General features: G+C 68.9%; 2 protein-coding genes and 1 long non-coding RNA gene across 4 annotated transcripts; 2 read left to right on the forward strand and 1 right to left on the reverse strand.

Annotated features, from left to right (window-relative positions):
* Positions 1-644: 644 nt before the first annotated feature.
* On the reverse strand, positions 645-6,398 carry GET3 (guided entry of tail-anchored proteins factor 3, ATPase). The gene is made up of 7 exons (XM_065655002.1): positions 6,219-6,398; positions 5,344-5,491; positions 4,570-4,718; positions 3,907-4,057; positions 3,725-3,832; positions 2,139-2,336; positions 645-1,167 (listed from the first exon to the last, which is right to left on the reverse strand). The coding sequence occupies exons 1-7, from the start codon at positions 6,374-6,376 to the stop codon at positions 1,036-1,038; spliced, it is 1,044 nt and encodes a 347-aa protein (XP_065511074.1). The 5' UTR covers positions 6,377-6,398; the 3' UTR covers positions 645-1,035.
* Positions 6,399-6,606: 208 nt separating this feature from the next.
* Positions 6,607-8,474, forward strand: TRIR (telomerase RNA component interacting RNase). Its single transcript, XM_065655022.1, has 3 exons — positions 6,607-6,848; positions 7,391-7,468; positions 8,087-8,474. The coding sequence occupies exons 1-3, from the start codon at positions 6,624-6,626 to the stop codon at positions 8,192-8,194; spliced, it is 411 nt and encodes a 136-aa protein (XP_065511094.1). The 5' UTR covers positions 6,607-6,623; the 3' UTR covers positions 8,195-8,474.
* Positions 8,475-9,460: 986 nt separating this feature from the next.
* LOC136000987 (uncharacterized) lies at positions 9,461-12,255 on the forward strand. Of its 2 annotated transcripts, none has more exons than XR_010607753.1 (4): positions 9,461-9,622; positions 11,280-11,448; positions 11,669-11,750; positions 12,069-12,255. It is a non-coding gene; the product is annotated as an uncharacterized LOC136000987 (long non-coding RNA). The 2 variants fall into 2 exon arrangements; XR_010607752.1 differs by lacking the exon at positions 9,461-9,622 and adding an exon at positions 10,042-10,123 and having other exon boundaries at positions 12,069-12,252.
* Positions 12,256-13,172: the final 917 nt, after the last annotated feature.

Raw genomic sequence — 13,172 nt, forward strand, 5'->3', positions numbered from 1 at the left:
CCCGAAAACACCTGGGTCCTTCCCGAACGCCTGGGTCCCTCCCGAACGCCTGGCTACCCCCCAGACACCCAAGTCCCCCCCAGATACCTGGGTCCCCCCGGACACCTGGGTCCCTCCCGGACACCTGGGTCCCTCCCGAACGCCTGGGTCCCTCCCGGATGCCTGGGTCCCCCCAAACGCCTGGGTCCCTCCCGAACGCCTGGGTCCCCCAGCAGCGCTGGCTCGGTCCCCACGGCCTCGTGCCAGCGCTGAGGTGACAGGGACAGATCACAGTGGGACACGGGGACAGGCCGGGGGGGGCCAAGCGCTAATGAGGGCCCCGCTAATGAGGGTCCCGCTAATGAGGGTCCCCGCGTTCCCTGGGCCTGTGGCCAGTGGTGCTGACGCCACCACCCCACCTGGGGACCCAGGCGGCCGGTACCCCCCCTTGTCACCCCCCATGTCACCCAGGGGACCCAGGCGGCCGGTACCCCCCCTTGTCACCCCCCATGTCACCCAGGGGACCCAGGCGGCCGGTACCCCCCCTTGTCACCCCCCATGTCACCCAGGGGACCCAGGCGTCCGGGCCGCCCCATTGTCCCCTACCACGTCACCCAGGGGACCCAGGTGTCCGGGCCCCCCACTGTCACCCCGAGTCCCCTCTGTCCACTTCCCAACTTTATTATTTACATGAGGTCCCTGGGGGGGTCCCGGCTCTGCCCCCCCAGCCTGGGGGGACACGGATGGATGGGGGGGGACCCAGAGCAGCCCTGGGGGGGACACGGTGCTGGTCAGGCTGCTGGGGGGGGCAGAGCCCTCCAGCCCCCCCGGGGGGTTATTGGGGCTGGGGGGGCCCAGGGGGGTCCGTCCCCGGGGGGTTATTGGGGCTGGGGGGGCCCAGGGGGGTCCGTCCCCGGGGGGTTATTGGGGCTGGGGGGGGTGAAGGGCTCCAGCAGGAGGAGCTGAAGGTGTTGATGTGCTCAGCCCCTCGTGGGGGGGTTATTTGGGGCTGGGGGGGTTTGGGGGGATCAGGGGGGTCCGTCCCCCCCGGGGGGGTCATTTGGGGCTGGGGGGGGTGAAGGGCTCCAGCAGGAGGGAGCTGAAGGTGTTGACGCGCTCGGCGCCTCGAACCTCGTGGGGCAGCAGCGGCAGCTTCACGATGTGGAAATCCTCGTACAGGTCCTCCATCTGGGGGGGCACCCCGAAAATCACCCCAGACACCCCCAAACCACCCCCAAAACAAACACCTCGTCCAGGTCCTCCATCTGGGGGGGCACAGGGGGATTACCCCAAAAACAAACCCCAAACCCCCAATACTGACCCCAGACCCCCAAACTGACCCCAGACCCCCAAACTGACCCCAGACCCCCCAAACTGACCCCAGACCCCCAATAACACCTCAGGCGCCCCCAAACCCCCACATCCCCCGTACCTGGTCCAGGTACTTGGCCCGGATGCATTTGGCCTCGCACATGCGGCACGGGGACAGCCCCAAACTGCCCCCAGACCCCCAAACCGCCCCCAGACCCCCAAACTGCCCCCAGACCCCCAAACTGCCCCCGGGCCCCCAGTACTGCCCCCGGGCCCCCAGTACTGCCCCCAGACCCCCAAACCGCCCCCGGACCCCCAAACCGCCCCCGGACCCCCAAACTGCCCCCGGGCCCCCAGTACTGCCCCCAGACCCCCGAACTGCCCCCGGACCCCCAGTACTGCCCCCAGACCCCCAAACTGCCCCCAGACCCCCAAACTGCCCCCGGGCCCCCAAACTGCCCCCGGGCCCCCAGTACTGCCCCCAGACCCCCAAACTGCCCCTGGACCCCCAGTACTGCCCCCAGACCCCCAAACTGCCCCCGGACCCCCAAACTGCCCCCGGACCCCCAGTACTGCCCCCAGACCCCCAAACTGCCCCCAGACCCCCAAACTGCCCCCGGACCCCCAAACTGCCCCCGGGCCCCCAGTACTGCCCCCAGACCCCCAAACTGCCCCCAGACCCCCAGTACTGCCCCCGGACCCCCAAACTGCCCCCGGACCCCCAAACTGCCCCCGGACCCCCAGTACTGCCCCCAGACCCCCAAACTGCCCCTGGACCCCCAGTACTGCCCCCGGACCCCCAAACTGCCCCCGGACCCCCAAACCGCCCCCGGACCCCCCCGCCGTACCTGGTCCAGGTACTTGGCCTGGATGCGGTGCCGCGCCTCGCACATGCGGCACGGGCGCCGCGGGTCGGGGAACACCAGCTGGTTCACCACCACGTTGTGGGTGTCGATGCGGCACTTGGCCAGCTCCTGGATCAGCCGCTCGGTCTCGTACAGCGACAGGAACTCAGCGATGCACACGCAGATGAACGTGGTCTGCTCCTGTGACACGGTGACGGTGACACGGTGACACGGTGACACCGCCCCCCGTGCCCCCCCGGCGCCCCCATCCCCGGTACAGCCACAGCAACCCGGTGACGCAGATGAACGCGGTCTGTTCCTGTCCCCAAAGGTGACCAGTGACAATCACACGGGAACATGGTGACGATGACACAGACACGGTGACAATGACATGGTCACCCCACCCCGTGTCACCCCAACACCCCCATCCCCGGTACAGTGACAGCCACTCGGCGATGCACACGCAGATGAACGCGGTCCGTTCCTGTGGCCCGGTGACAATGACCCGGTGACAATGACACGGTGACATGGACACACCACCCGCCACGTCCCCCTGACCCCCCCGTCCCCCACACAGCGACAGAAACTCGGTGACACAGACACAAACGTCGCCTGCTCCTGTCCCCCCCCGTGGTGACAATGACACCCCCAGTGCCACCAGGCTCGGTGACAAGGTGGCACAGTGACACGGTGACACGGTGCTTGGGGACAAGGCAACACAGTGACAAAGCAACATAGTGACATGGTAACACAGTGACATGGTGACACAGTGACAACGTGACACAGTGACAACGTGACACAGTGACAAGGGGACATGCTGCTTGCTGCTCGGGGACATCTCCCCGTGTCCCCGCCCGGCCCCGCGGCGCTGGATTCCGCACAGGAATGCGCCCGGACCGGCCGCTCGCAGCCCTGTCCCCACCGCCCTGTCCCCAACCCCCTCTTGTGTCCCCAACCCCCTCACAGTGTCCCCAACCCCCTCCTGTGTCCCCAACCCCCTCCTGCGTCCCCAACCCCCTCACGGTGTCCCCAACCCCCTCCTGCGTCCCTGTGCCCGCCTTGGTGTCCCAACCCCCAAATGTCCCCTCCCTGGTGTCTCCGCTGTCCCTCTGCTGTGCCCACAGTGTCCCCGCTGTCCCCAGCGTCCCCGTGTCCTGTACCGGGTCCCTGAACTGCTCGCTCACGGAGCGGATCCGTCCCTGTGTCCCTGTCCCAGTGTCCCCACCGCCACTGTCCCCAGTGTCCCTGTGTCCCCCCAGTGTCCCCGCTGTCCCCAGCGTCCCCGCGTCCCGTACCGGGTCCCTGAACTGCTCGCTCACAGAGCGGATCCGTCCCTGTGTCCCTGTCCCAGTGTCCCCACCGCCACTGTCCCCAGTGTCCCTGTGTCCCCCCAGTGTCCCCGCTGTCCCCAGCATCCCCGTGTCCCGTACCGGGTCCCTGAACTGCTCGCTCATGGAGCGGATCTGTCCCAGTCCCTGTGTCTCTGTCCCTGTGTCCCCACCGCTGCTGTCCCTGTGTCCCCCCAACGTCCCCAGTGTCCCTGTGTCCCCCAGTGTCCCCGCTGTCCCCAGCGTCCCCGTGTCCCGTACCGGGTCCCTGAACTGCTCGCTCACGGAGCGGATCACGGGCAGCGTCTCCTCCAGCTTGGACGCCAGCTGGTCGGCGTTCATGTCCCCCAGCCCCAGCATGTTGCACATCTGGGGGAGGCGACAGCGGTGACGCGGGGGGGCCCAGGGCCGCCGTGACCCCCCCGGCGCGGCGCGCCCCCCACCTGCGAGATGAAGGGGCTGATCTGGTTCTTGATCTGCATGAGCCGGCCCAGCCCGCGCTCCACGATGGTGGGGAAGTTGAGCAGCCGCAGCGTGTGGCCCGTGGGGGCCGTGTCGAACACCACGACCGAGAAGTTCATCCCCTTCACCAGCCTGGGGGGCGCGGGGGGGCACTCAACCTCCCCAGAACCCCGCAGCCCCCCCAGGCCCCCCAAAGCCTCCTCAGCCCCCCCACATCTCCTCTCACCCCCCCGTCGAACACTGTGACCAAGAAGTTCATCCCCTTCCCCAGCCTGGGGGGGTCAGGGGACACAGACCCCCCCCTCAGAACCCCTCAGAACCCCCTGGCCCCCCCAGGACCCCCAAACCCCCCAGAGCTCCCCCAGATCTCCCCTCACCCCCATATCGAACACAACTGCGAAATCCATCCCCTCCCCCAACCTGGGGGGCACGGGGGGGTCACAGGGGGGTCAGGGGACCGTAACCCCCCCTTGCACCCCCCCTTGCACCCCCGGGCCCCCCCCGAGCTCCCCAGAGCCCCCTCACCCCCCGTGTCCACCACCAGGACCGAGAAGCTCCCCCGTTCCCCAGCCTGGGGGTGTCGGGGGTGTCAGGGGACACAGCCCCCCCAGCGCCCCCCGCGCCCCCCCAGGCCCCCCGCCCACCTCATGACCTCCGCGTAGCTCATGGCCTCGTCGATGCCCGGGAAGGCGCTCATGGCCTCCTGCATCATCTTCTTGCCCATGCTCAGCACGTTGTCCTCCTCGAAGAACTCGTCGGGCAGCTCCGCGACGCCCAGGCTGGGGTCGATCTCCTGGCGGTCCGGGGGTTTTGGGGGTCAGGGGGGGTCCGGGGAGTTCTGGAGGGTTTGGGGGTTCTGGGGGGGTCTGGGGGGTTTGGGGGTCAGGATGCAGAACTTGTCGGGCAGCTCCGCGACACCCAGGCTGGAGTCGAACTCCTGGGGGGTCTGGGGGGGTCCAGGGGGTCTGGGGGGGTCAGGGGGGTTCTGGGGGGTTTGGGGGTCTGGGGGTTTGAGGGGCAGGGGGGTTTAGGGGGTTTGGGGGTCAGGGGTTCAGGGGTCAGGGGGTGTCTGGAGGGTTTGAGGGTCAGAGGAGTTGGGGGGGTTTGGGGGTCAGGGGTTCAGGGGTCAGGGGTCGGGGGGTTGGGGGTCAGGGGGGTTTGGGGGTCAGGGGTTCAGGGGTCAGGGGTCGGGGGGGTTGGGGGTCAGGGGTTCAGGGGTCAGGGGGGTTTGGGGGTCGGGGGTTCAGGGGTCAGGGGGTGTCTGGAGGGTTTGAGGGTGAGAGGAATCTGGGGGTCAGGGGTTCAGGGGTCAGGGGTCAGGGAGGTTGGGGGTCAGGGGTTCAGGGGTCGGGGGGGGTTGGGGGTCAGGGGTTCGGGGGTCAGGGGTCGGGGGTCAGGGGTCGGGGGTCCGGACGCACCATGGCGAACAGGTTGTCGTAGCCCTTGACCTTGGTGGGCACCTTGGAGAACTTCTGGTCGAAGGCGTCCGAGATGTTGTGGGCCGGGTCGGTGGAGATGATGAGGACGCTCTCACGGACACGGGCCAGCTGGACGGCCAGGCTGCAGCTGGGACAGACACACGGACACGGTCAGACTGCAGCTGGGACAGACACACGGACACGGTCAGACTGCAGCTGGGACATACACATAGACACAGGGACACGGTCAGACTGCAGCTGGGACAGACACACAGACACAGGGACACGGTCAGACTGCAGCAGGGACAGACACACGGACATGGGGACAATAGGGACAGCGACCCATGATCCTGGTGTCCCCCACAGCAGGGACAGGGACATGGGGACACGGGGACATGGGGCCGTGGGGACAGGGGGCCGTGGGGACATGGGGCCGTGGGGACAGGGGGACGTGGGGACAGGGGGACGTGGGGACACTGCCGGGAAATCGCGGTGGCCCCTGCAGTGCACCGACACTGACACGGGGGTCCCGGCGTCCCCACAGCACGGACGGGGACACGGGGACAGGAACAGAAGAACAGTGAGGACACGGGGACGCTGCCAGGGGGTGTCCCCTGCGGGAACAAGGCGGGGGGGACACTGCCGGGGGGTCCCAGTGTCCCCCACGGTGTGGGGACAGCGAGGGGGACACAGCCCCGGGGGCCCGATCCCTGACCCCCGGTCCCTGACCCCCGGTCCCTGACCCCCGGTCCCTGACCCCCGGGGCCCAGTCCCCGATCCCCGATCCTCGATCCCCTCGATCCCCGATCCCTGACCCCCGGTCCCGGTCCCCCCGGGGCCCAGTCCCCGGTCCCCGGTCCCCGGCCCGGCCTCACCTGCAGGTGGTTTTGCCGACGCCGCCCTTCCCGCCCACGAAGATCCACTTGAGGCTCCGCTGCTCGATGATGTTGGCCAGCGTGGGCTCCAGCGGCTCCACGTCGGGCGCGTCCTCGAACTCCTCCGCGTCCGGCGCCCACCCGCCCGCCGCCGCCATCTTCCCCCGGCGCCACCGCCCCGCCGGGCCGCCCGCGCTCCCATTGGCCGCCGCCGCGCCGCGCCGCCCCGCCCCCCGCGCCCCATTGGCCGCCGCCGCGCCGCGCCGCCCCGCCCCCCGCGCCCCATTGGCCGCCTCGCCCGGCCGTCCGAGCGGGAGGGGCGGGCCCGCGCGGGGAGCGTTGCCTTGGCGACGCCCGCCGTGCCGACGTCATCGCCCGGCGCCCGCGGCGCGGCGGCGGAGCAAGATGGCGGCGCACGGCGAGGAGCGGGAGGCCCCGGAGGCCCCGTCGCCTCCTCCCGGGCCCGGCGGCGGCGTCAACGTGTTCGCCAACGACGGCAGCTTCCTGGAGCTCTTCAAGCGCAAGATGGAGGCGGAGCGGGAGCGCGAGCGCGAGGCGGCGGAGGCGCCCGGGAGCGCCGGGCCCGGCCCGGCCGACGGCTCCAAGCGGAGCGGCGGCGCCTTCGGCTTCGTAAGGACGCGGGGCCCCCCCGCCCCCCGCGGCCTCGGGCCGGTTCCCGCGGCGGCCGCTGCCCCGGCGGGACGAGCGCGGGGCCCGGCCCGGGGGGGTCCGGCCCGGGGGGTCCCCGGTTCCCCCCCCGCCGGTGGTTTTGCCGCTCGTTAAAGCGCCGGAAGCGGCCCCAAAACGGGTCCCGGCGGCGGCGGCTGGAGGTGGACAGACAGACGGACGGGGGGGGACGGACAGACGGACCGGGGGGGAGGGACGGACAGACAGACCGGGGGGAGGGACGGACAGACGGACCGGGGGGGAGGGACGGACAGACGGACCGGGGGGGAGGGACGGACAGACGGACCGGGGGGGGGGGACGGACAGACGGACCGGGGGGGAGGGACAGACGGATGGACGGGGGACGGACAGACGGACAGGGGGAGAGGGACGGACAGACGGACAGGGGGAGAGGGATGGACAGACGGACCGGGGGGGACAGACAGACGGACCGGGGGGGGGACAGACAGACGGCCGGTGTGCGGTGACGCTCGTGTCCCCCCCAGGTCGGGCGGCGCCGCGGGGGCAACAAACTGGCCCTGAAGACGGGGGTGGTGGCCAAGAAACAGAAAACGGACGAGGAGGTGGGGGGTCACGGGGCCATGGGGGGTCATGGGGGGGTCACGGGGCCATGGGGGGGTCACTGGGTCATGAGGGGCCATGGGGGGTCACGGGGTCATGGGGGGGACGCGGGGGGGTCACTGGGAGGTCACTGGGTCACAAGGGGGACACTGGGGGCGTCACTGGAGGGTCACCGGGTCACAGAGGAGGTCACAGGGGGGACACTGGGGGGGTCGGGGGGGCTGCCCTCACTGGCCTCATCTCCCTCCTTTTTGCTGCTTTTTTGCTTCTTTTTCCCCCATTTTTTTCTTTCCTGGCCGCTTTCTGTTCCTTTTGCCCTTCACTCCTCTGCCTTTTTTCCTTTTTTGTCCTCCACTTTTCCTTTTTTTTCTCCTTCACTTTTTCCTCAACTTTTGCTTCTCTTTCCATTTCCCCCTTTTCCTTTTTCCTCCTGCACTTTCCCTTCCTTTCCTCTTCGTTGTTTGGTTCCTTCTCTTTTCCTTCTTTTTCCTCTTTGTTTTCCTTTGTTTTATCCCCACCTCGCTGTTTTTTCCTACCCCTTTTCCTTCCTTTTCCTTTTTCCTCGCTTTCCCTTCATTTCCCCCCCCCCATTTCCCTAATTGTCCCTCGTTATCCTGCAGGTGTTAACGAGTAAAGGCGACGCCTGGGCCAAGTACATGGCGGAGGTGAAGAAATACAAAGCGCATCAGTGCAGCGACGACGACAAAACCCGGCCCCTGGTCAAATAGCCCCCGGGCAAACGGCCCCGCCCTGGGCCCGGCCCCGCCCGACCACGCCCAGGGCCCCGCCCGGCCCCGCCCGGCCCCGCCCGGCCCGCTGTGGCAGGGGAGGGGCGGCCCCGCCCGTTTTTGGCGCAATCAAAGGACTTTGTGGCGGTGCCGCCGCCCCCGGGCCCCCCGCGGCCCTCCCCCCCCCCCCCCCCGCGGGGTTTTTGGGGCAGAACCCGGGGGGTGGGGCGGGGGAGGGGCGGGGGGCTGGCGCTGCATTAAAGACGCCGGAGGGTTCGGAGCCGCTGGGTGTTTGTGGGGTCAGTTTGACTGGTTTGGGGGTTTGGGGGGGTCAGTTTGACTAGTTTGGGGGTCTGAGGGGTCATTTTGACTGGTTTGGGGGGGTCAGTTTAACTGGTTTGGGGGTCTGAGGGGTCAGTTTGACTGGTTTGTGGGGTCAGTTTGACTGGTTTGGGGGTCTGAGGGGTCAGTTTGACTGGTTTGGGGGGTCATTTTGACTGGTTTGGGGGGGTCAGTTTAACTGGTTTGGGGGTCTGAGGGGTCAGTTTGACTGGTTTGTGGGGTCAGTTTGACTGGTTTGGGGGTTTGGGGGGGGTCAGTTTAACTGGTTTGGGGTCTGAGGGGTCAGTGTGACTGGTTTGGGGGTCAGTTTGACTGGTTTGGGGGTTTGGGGGGTCAGTGTGACTGGTTTGGGGGGTCAGTTTGACTGGTTTGGGGGTTTGGGGGGTCAGTGTGACTGGTTTGGGGGGTCAGTTTGACTGGTTTGGGGGGTTTTGCCCCCAGGGGGGGTGGCGGCTGTGGGTGGGACCGACCGGTTTGTGCTCCCAGTTCACCCCAGTTCCTCCACCTGCTGGTCCCAGTTCCCCCCCCCAGTGCACCCGAACCTCCTCCCAGTCCCCCCAGTTCACTGGGACCCCCTCCCAGTTCACTGGGACCCCCTTCCAGTTCACCCCTAAACCCCCTCCCAGTCCCCCCAGTTCACTGGGACCCCCTCCCAGTTCACTGGGACCCCCTTCCAGTTCACCCTAAACCCCCTCCCAGTCCCCCCAGTTCACTGGGACCCCCTCCCAGTCCCCCCAGTTCACCCCGAACCTCCCCCCGGTTCCTCCACCGGCCCCTCCCACTCGCCGCTGAGCGGGGGAGTCTCCTTCCCCCCCCACCCCCGGGCAGTGGTTCGTTCCGCGCCGCGGTGCATGCTGGGGGCGGAGGGCTCCGCGCATGCGCGCAGCCGCCTCTTCCCGCCCCGCCCACCCCGCGCGGCGGCACCGCCCCCAGCGCACGTGGTGCTCCCGTGGTGCCCGCGGCGGGGCGGACGGTGGCCGGCGGGGCTCAGCGCCCGCGTGCGCGCCCGTTCCCCTGCGGCCCGCGCGGCTGCGCCGGCCCGGACCCCCCCGGAAACCCCCCCCGGGACCCCGGACCCACCCGCAGGTACCGGCCCGGCGCGGGGGAGGCCCGGGCTGGGGGGGGGTCCGGGGGGGACATCGGGGGGTCGAACCGGGGGCGGGGGGAGCTGGGGGCAAACCGGGGGGGGCGGGGGAGGCGTTTGTGGCCCCGGGGGGGCAGGTGGGGGAGACCTGGCCCCCCCCCGTGTCCCCCCATATCCGTGTCCCCACGTGTCCCCCCACGTGCTCCTGCCCCCCCATGTCCCTTTGAACCCCCCCATCCCTGTGCCCCCCCCCGTGCCCCCCATATCCCTTTGTACCCCCCACATCCCTCTGTGTGCCCCCCATGTCCTCCTGCCCCCCCCGTGTCCCCCCATCTCTGTCCCGCTTCCCCCCGCAGGGACCCGGGGGCTGCCCCCCCCCGCCGGACCAGGACCCCCCCGGCCCCCCCCTGTCCCCCAGGACCCCCCCGGCCCCCCCGTGTCCCCCAGGACCCCCCGGCCCCCCAACCAAGGAGCGGCAGCCGGACGAGCGGGGGCTCCAGCAGGTGCTGCAGCTGCTGCAGGACCCGCGGGTCACCGAACACGGGGACACAGCGGCTGGTGCAGGACGTGTCCTGGGTGGGGGGACACGGGGGGACAGGGTACATTGGGGGACATGGGGACATTGGGGGGGCACGGGGACACAGCAGCTGGTGCAGGACGTGTCCTGGACGGGGGGACACGGGGGGACATTGCGGGGACACAGGGACATTGGGGGACAGGGGGATACGGGGGGACATCGGGGACACATGGGGGTCCCTGACCCTCCCGTAGTGCCGGGGGCTGGCACGGGTTGAACTGGGGGCCCCGGGGCCCGGAGGTGATGACAGACCGTGCGCTGATGCCCCTGATGCTGGTTGTGTCGTACTGTCTGATCCGGGGGGGCCCCACGGTGTGACACGGTGTCCCCTGGTGTCCCCCAGTGTCCCCTGTTCCCCAGGGTGACGTGGAGGAGGACGACACCGTCCCCCACTGCCCCAATGTCCCCAGGGTGACGTGGAGGACGACACCGTCCCCCACTGTCCCCAATGTCCCCAGGGTGACGTGGAGCATGACACCGTCCCTCACTGTCCCCAATGTCCCCAGGGTGATGTGGAGGACGACACCGTCCCTCACTGTCCCCAATGTCCCCAGGGTGACGTGGAGCATGACACCGTCCCTCACTGTCCCCAATGTCCCCAGGGTGATGTGGAGGACAAGACCGTCCTTCGCTGTCCCCAATGTCCCCAGGGTGACGTGGAGGACAAGACCGTCCCTCACTGTCCCCAATGTCCCCAGGGTGACGTGGAGGACGACACCGTCCCTCACTGTCCCCAATGTCCCCAGGATGACGTGGAGGACAAGACCGTCCCTCACTGTCCCCAATGTCCCCAGGGTGACGTGGAGGACGACACCGTCCCCCACTGTCCCCAATGTCCCCAGGGTGACGTGGAGCATGACACCGTCCCTCACTGTCCCCAATGTCCCCAGGGTGACGTGGAGGACGACACCGTCCCCCACTGTCCCCAATGTCCCCAGGGTGACGTGGAGGACAAGACCGTCCCTCACTGTCCCCAATGTCCCCAGGGTGATGTGGAGGACGGCACCGTCCCCCACTGTCCCCAATGCCCCCAGGGTGACGTGGAGCATGACACTGTCCGTCACTGTCCCCAATGTCCCCAGGGTGACGTGGAGGACGACACCGTCCCGCACAGCGAGCGGGACACCCGGCCGCGGTTCCACAAGTCGCGCACGGTGACGGTGACGCTGCCGCACGAGGAGCCCGACGGGGACGACGATGGGGACGACGGTTGGGACAACGCCGGGGACGCGCTGTCCGACTGGAACCTGCGTACGGGCCGGGCCGGAGCGCTTCGTTAGCGCTCGTTAGGGCTTCATTGTCGGCGGTTAATTAATGACAGCAGGGAAGTGCTCGGCGGCTGCCCTGGACGTCCTGGGTTTGTTAAGGGTTAATTGGGGGTTAATTAGGGTTAATTATGGCAGGGAAGTGCTCGGCTGCCTGGGTTCGTTAGGGGTTAATTAGGAGGTGTTAATTAGGTGTAATTAATTAGGACGCGCTGGCCACCGTGCTCGGTTCGGAGCCGCTGCCGCGGGTGCTGCACGGGAGCAACCGCCTGCGGGAGGCGGCTGCAGGTACAAACCGGGGCTGGGGACAAATACAGGGGTTTGGGGACAAATACAGGGGTTTGGGGACACCCAGGATGGTTTGGGGACAGATCAGGGGCTTTGGGGACAGCCGGGGCAGTTTGGGGACAGCTGGGGCGGTTTTGGGCTCCGGGGGTGACGAGGACCCTGCGCTGAGCCGCTGTGATTGTGGCGTGTTCGTACTGGCCGACCCGGAGCGGACCCTTTTTGCCCCATTTTCGCTGTTTTTTTTGCCGTGTTTTTGCACTTTTTTGCCCGTTTGTCCCCGTTTCTGATGTTTTTTGCCTGTTTTCCGCCGCGCTGGAGGAGGTGAGCGCCGAGCTGGGCCCGTGTCTCGGCTTCATCCCGGACATGCTCGTCTTCGCCTTCGGGAAACACCAGCACAGGAACCTCAACCGGCCGGTAACGTCACCGGTGTCACCGGTGTCACCTCCCCATCCCCAGGGTCCCCTCTGTCCCCCCATGTCCCCCCGTGTCCCCGGACCCGCTGATGACAGTGACAGACATTCGAATCCCGAACTCGCGCTGTGGAACTCGCTGCTCTGAGGGTCTTCGGGCGGGGGGAGCGTCCCCCGGCCCCCCATGTCCCCTCCTGTCCCCTCCTGTGTCCCCCGGCCCCCCATGTCCCCTCCTGCGTCCCCTGGCCCCCATGTCCCCTCTGCATCCCCCGGCCCCCATGTCCCCTCCTGTCCCCTCCTGCATCCCCCGGCCCCCCATGTCCCCTCCTGCATCCCCCGGCCCCCATGTCCCCTCCTGTCCCCTCCTGCGTCCCCCGGCCCCCCATGTCCCCTCCTGTCACCTCCTGCGTCCCCGGTCCCCCGTGTCCCCTGGTGTCCCCCATGTCACCTTGTGTCTCCCTGTGTCCCCCCATGTCGCCCTCATGACACTGTCCCCGTGTCCCCCTGTGTCCCCCAATGTCATTCCTGTGTTCCCCCATGTCCCCCCCCATAACAGTGTCCCCCCCGGTGACCCCGTCCCCATGTCCCCGTCCCCACATCCCTGTCCCCGTGTCCCCCCGGTGTCCCCGTCCCTGTGTCCCCCCCACATCCCCGTCCCCATGTCGCCGTCCCCATGTCCCCCCGGTGTCCCCGTCCCTGTGTCCCCCCCACATCCCCGTCCCCATGTCGCCGTCCCATGTCCCCCCCGGTGTCCATGCCCCCCCTGCCCTGCGGGGACCCCCCGAACCCAGCATGTCCCCCCCAAACCCAGCGTGTCCCCCCCGGACGCGATGGCCGAGCTGCGGCAAAGCTCCTCCGCGCTGCGGGGCGACCTGGCCGGGGGGGACACCCCGAAAGCCGCCGGGGGGGTCCCCGCGCTCATTGATCCAGCCCCCGTCCGGAGCCGCTTTGATCCGCCAATCTTGCCCCGCAGATCTGCCTCCCCCCAGCCCGGGTCCCTGCTGCAAGCGCG

Source organism: Caloenas nicobarica, chromosome 36 (genome assembly GCF_036013445.1).
Source record: "Caloenas nicobarica isolate bCalNic1 chromosome 36, bCalNic1.hap1, whole genome shotgun sequence".
Taxonomy (NCBI): domain Eukaryota; kingdom Metazoa; phylum Chordata; class Aves; order Columbiformes; family Columbidae; genus Caloenas; species Caloenas nicobarica.

Excerpts from the sequence above, each read along its gene's own strand:
- GET3 (XM_065655002.1), bottom strand. The coding sequence starts at position 6,376 with ATGGCGGCGGCGGGCGGGTGGGCGCCGGACGCGGAGGAGTTCGAGGAC. Across the intron at positions 5,492-6,218 it reads GTCGGCAAAACCACCTGCAG|CTGCAGCCTGGCCGTCCAGC; the intron begins GTGAGGCCGGGC and ends TGTCTGTCCCAG. Across the intron at positions 3,833-3,906 it reads TCAGCCCCTTCATCTCGCAG|ATGTGCAACATGCTGGGGCT; the intron begins GTGGGGGGCGCG and ends CGCCTCCCCCAG.
- TRIR (XM_065655022.1), top strand. The coding sequence starts at position 6,624 with ATGGCGGCGCACGGCGAGGAGCGGGAGGCCCCGGAGGCCCCGTCGCCT. Across the intron at positions 6,849-7,390 it reads GCGGCGGCGCCTTCGGCTTC|GTCGGGCGGCGCCGCGGGGG; the intron begins GTAAGGACGCGG and ends TGTCCCCCCCAG. Across the intron at positions 7,469-8,086 it reads AACAGAAAACGGACGAGGAG|GTGTTAACGAGTAAAGGCGA; the intron begins GTGGGGGGTCAC and ends GTTATCCTGCAG.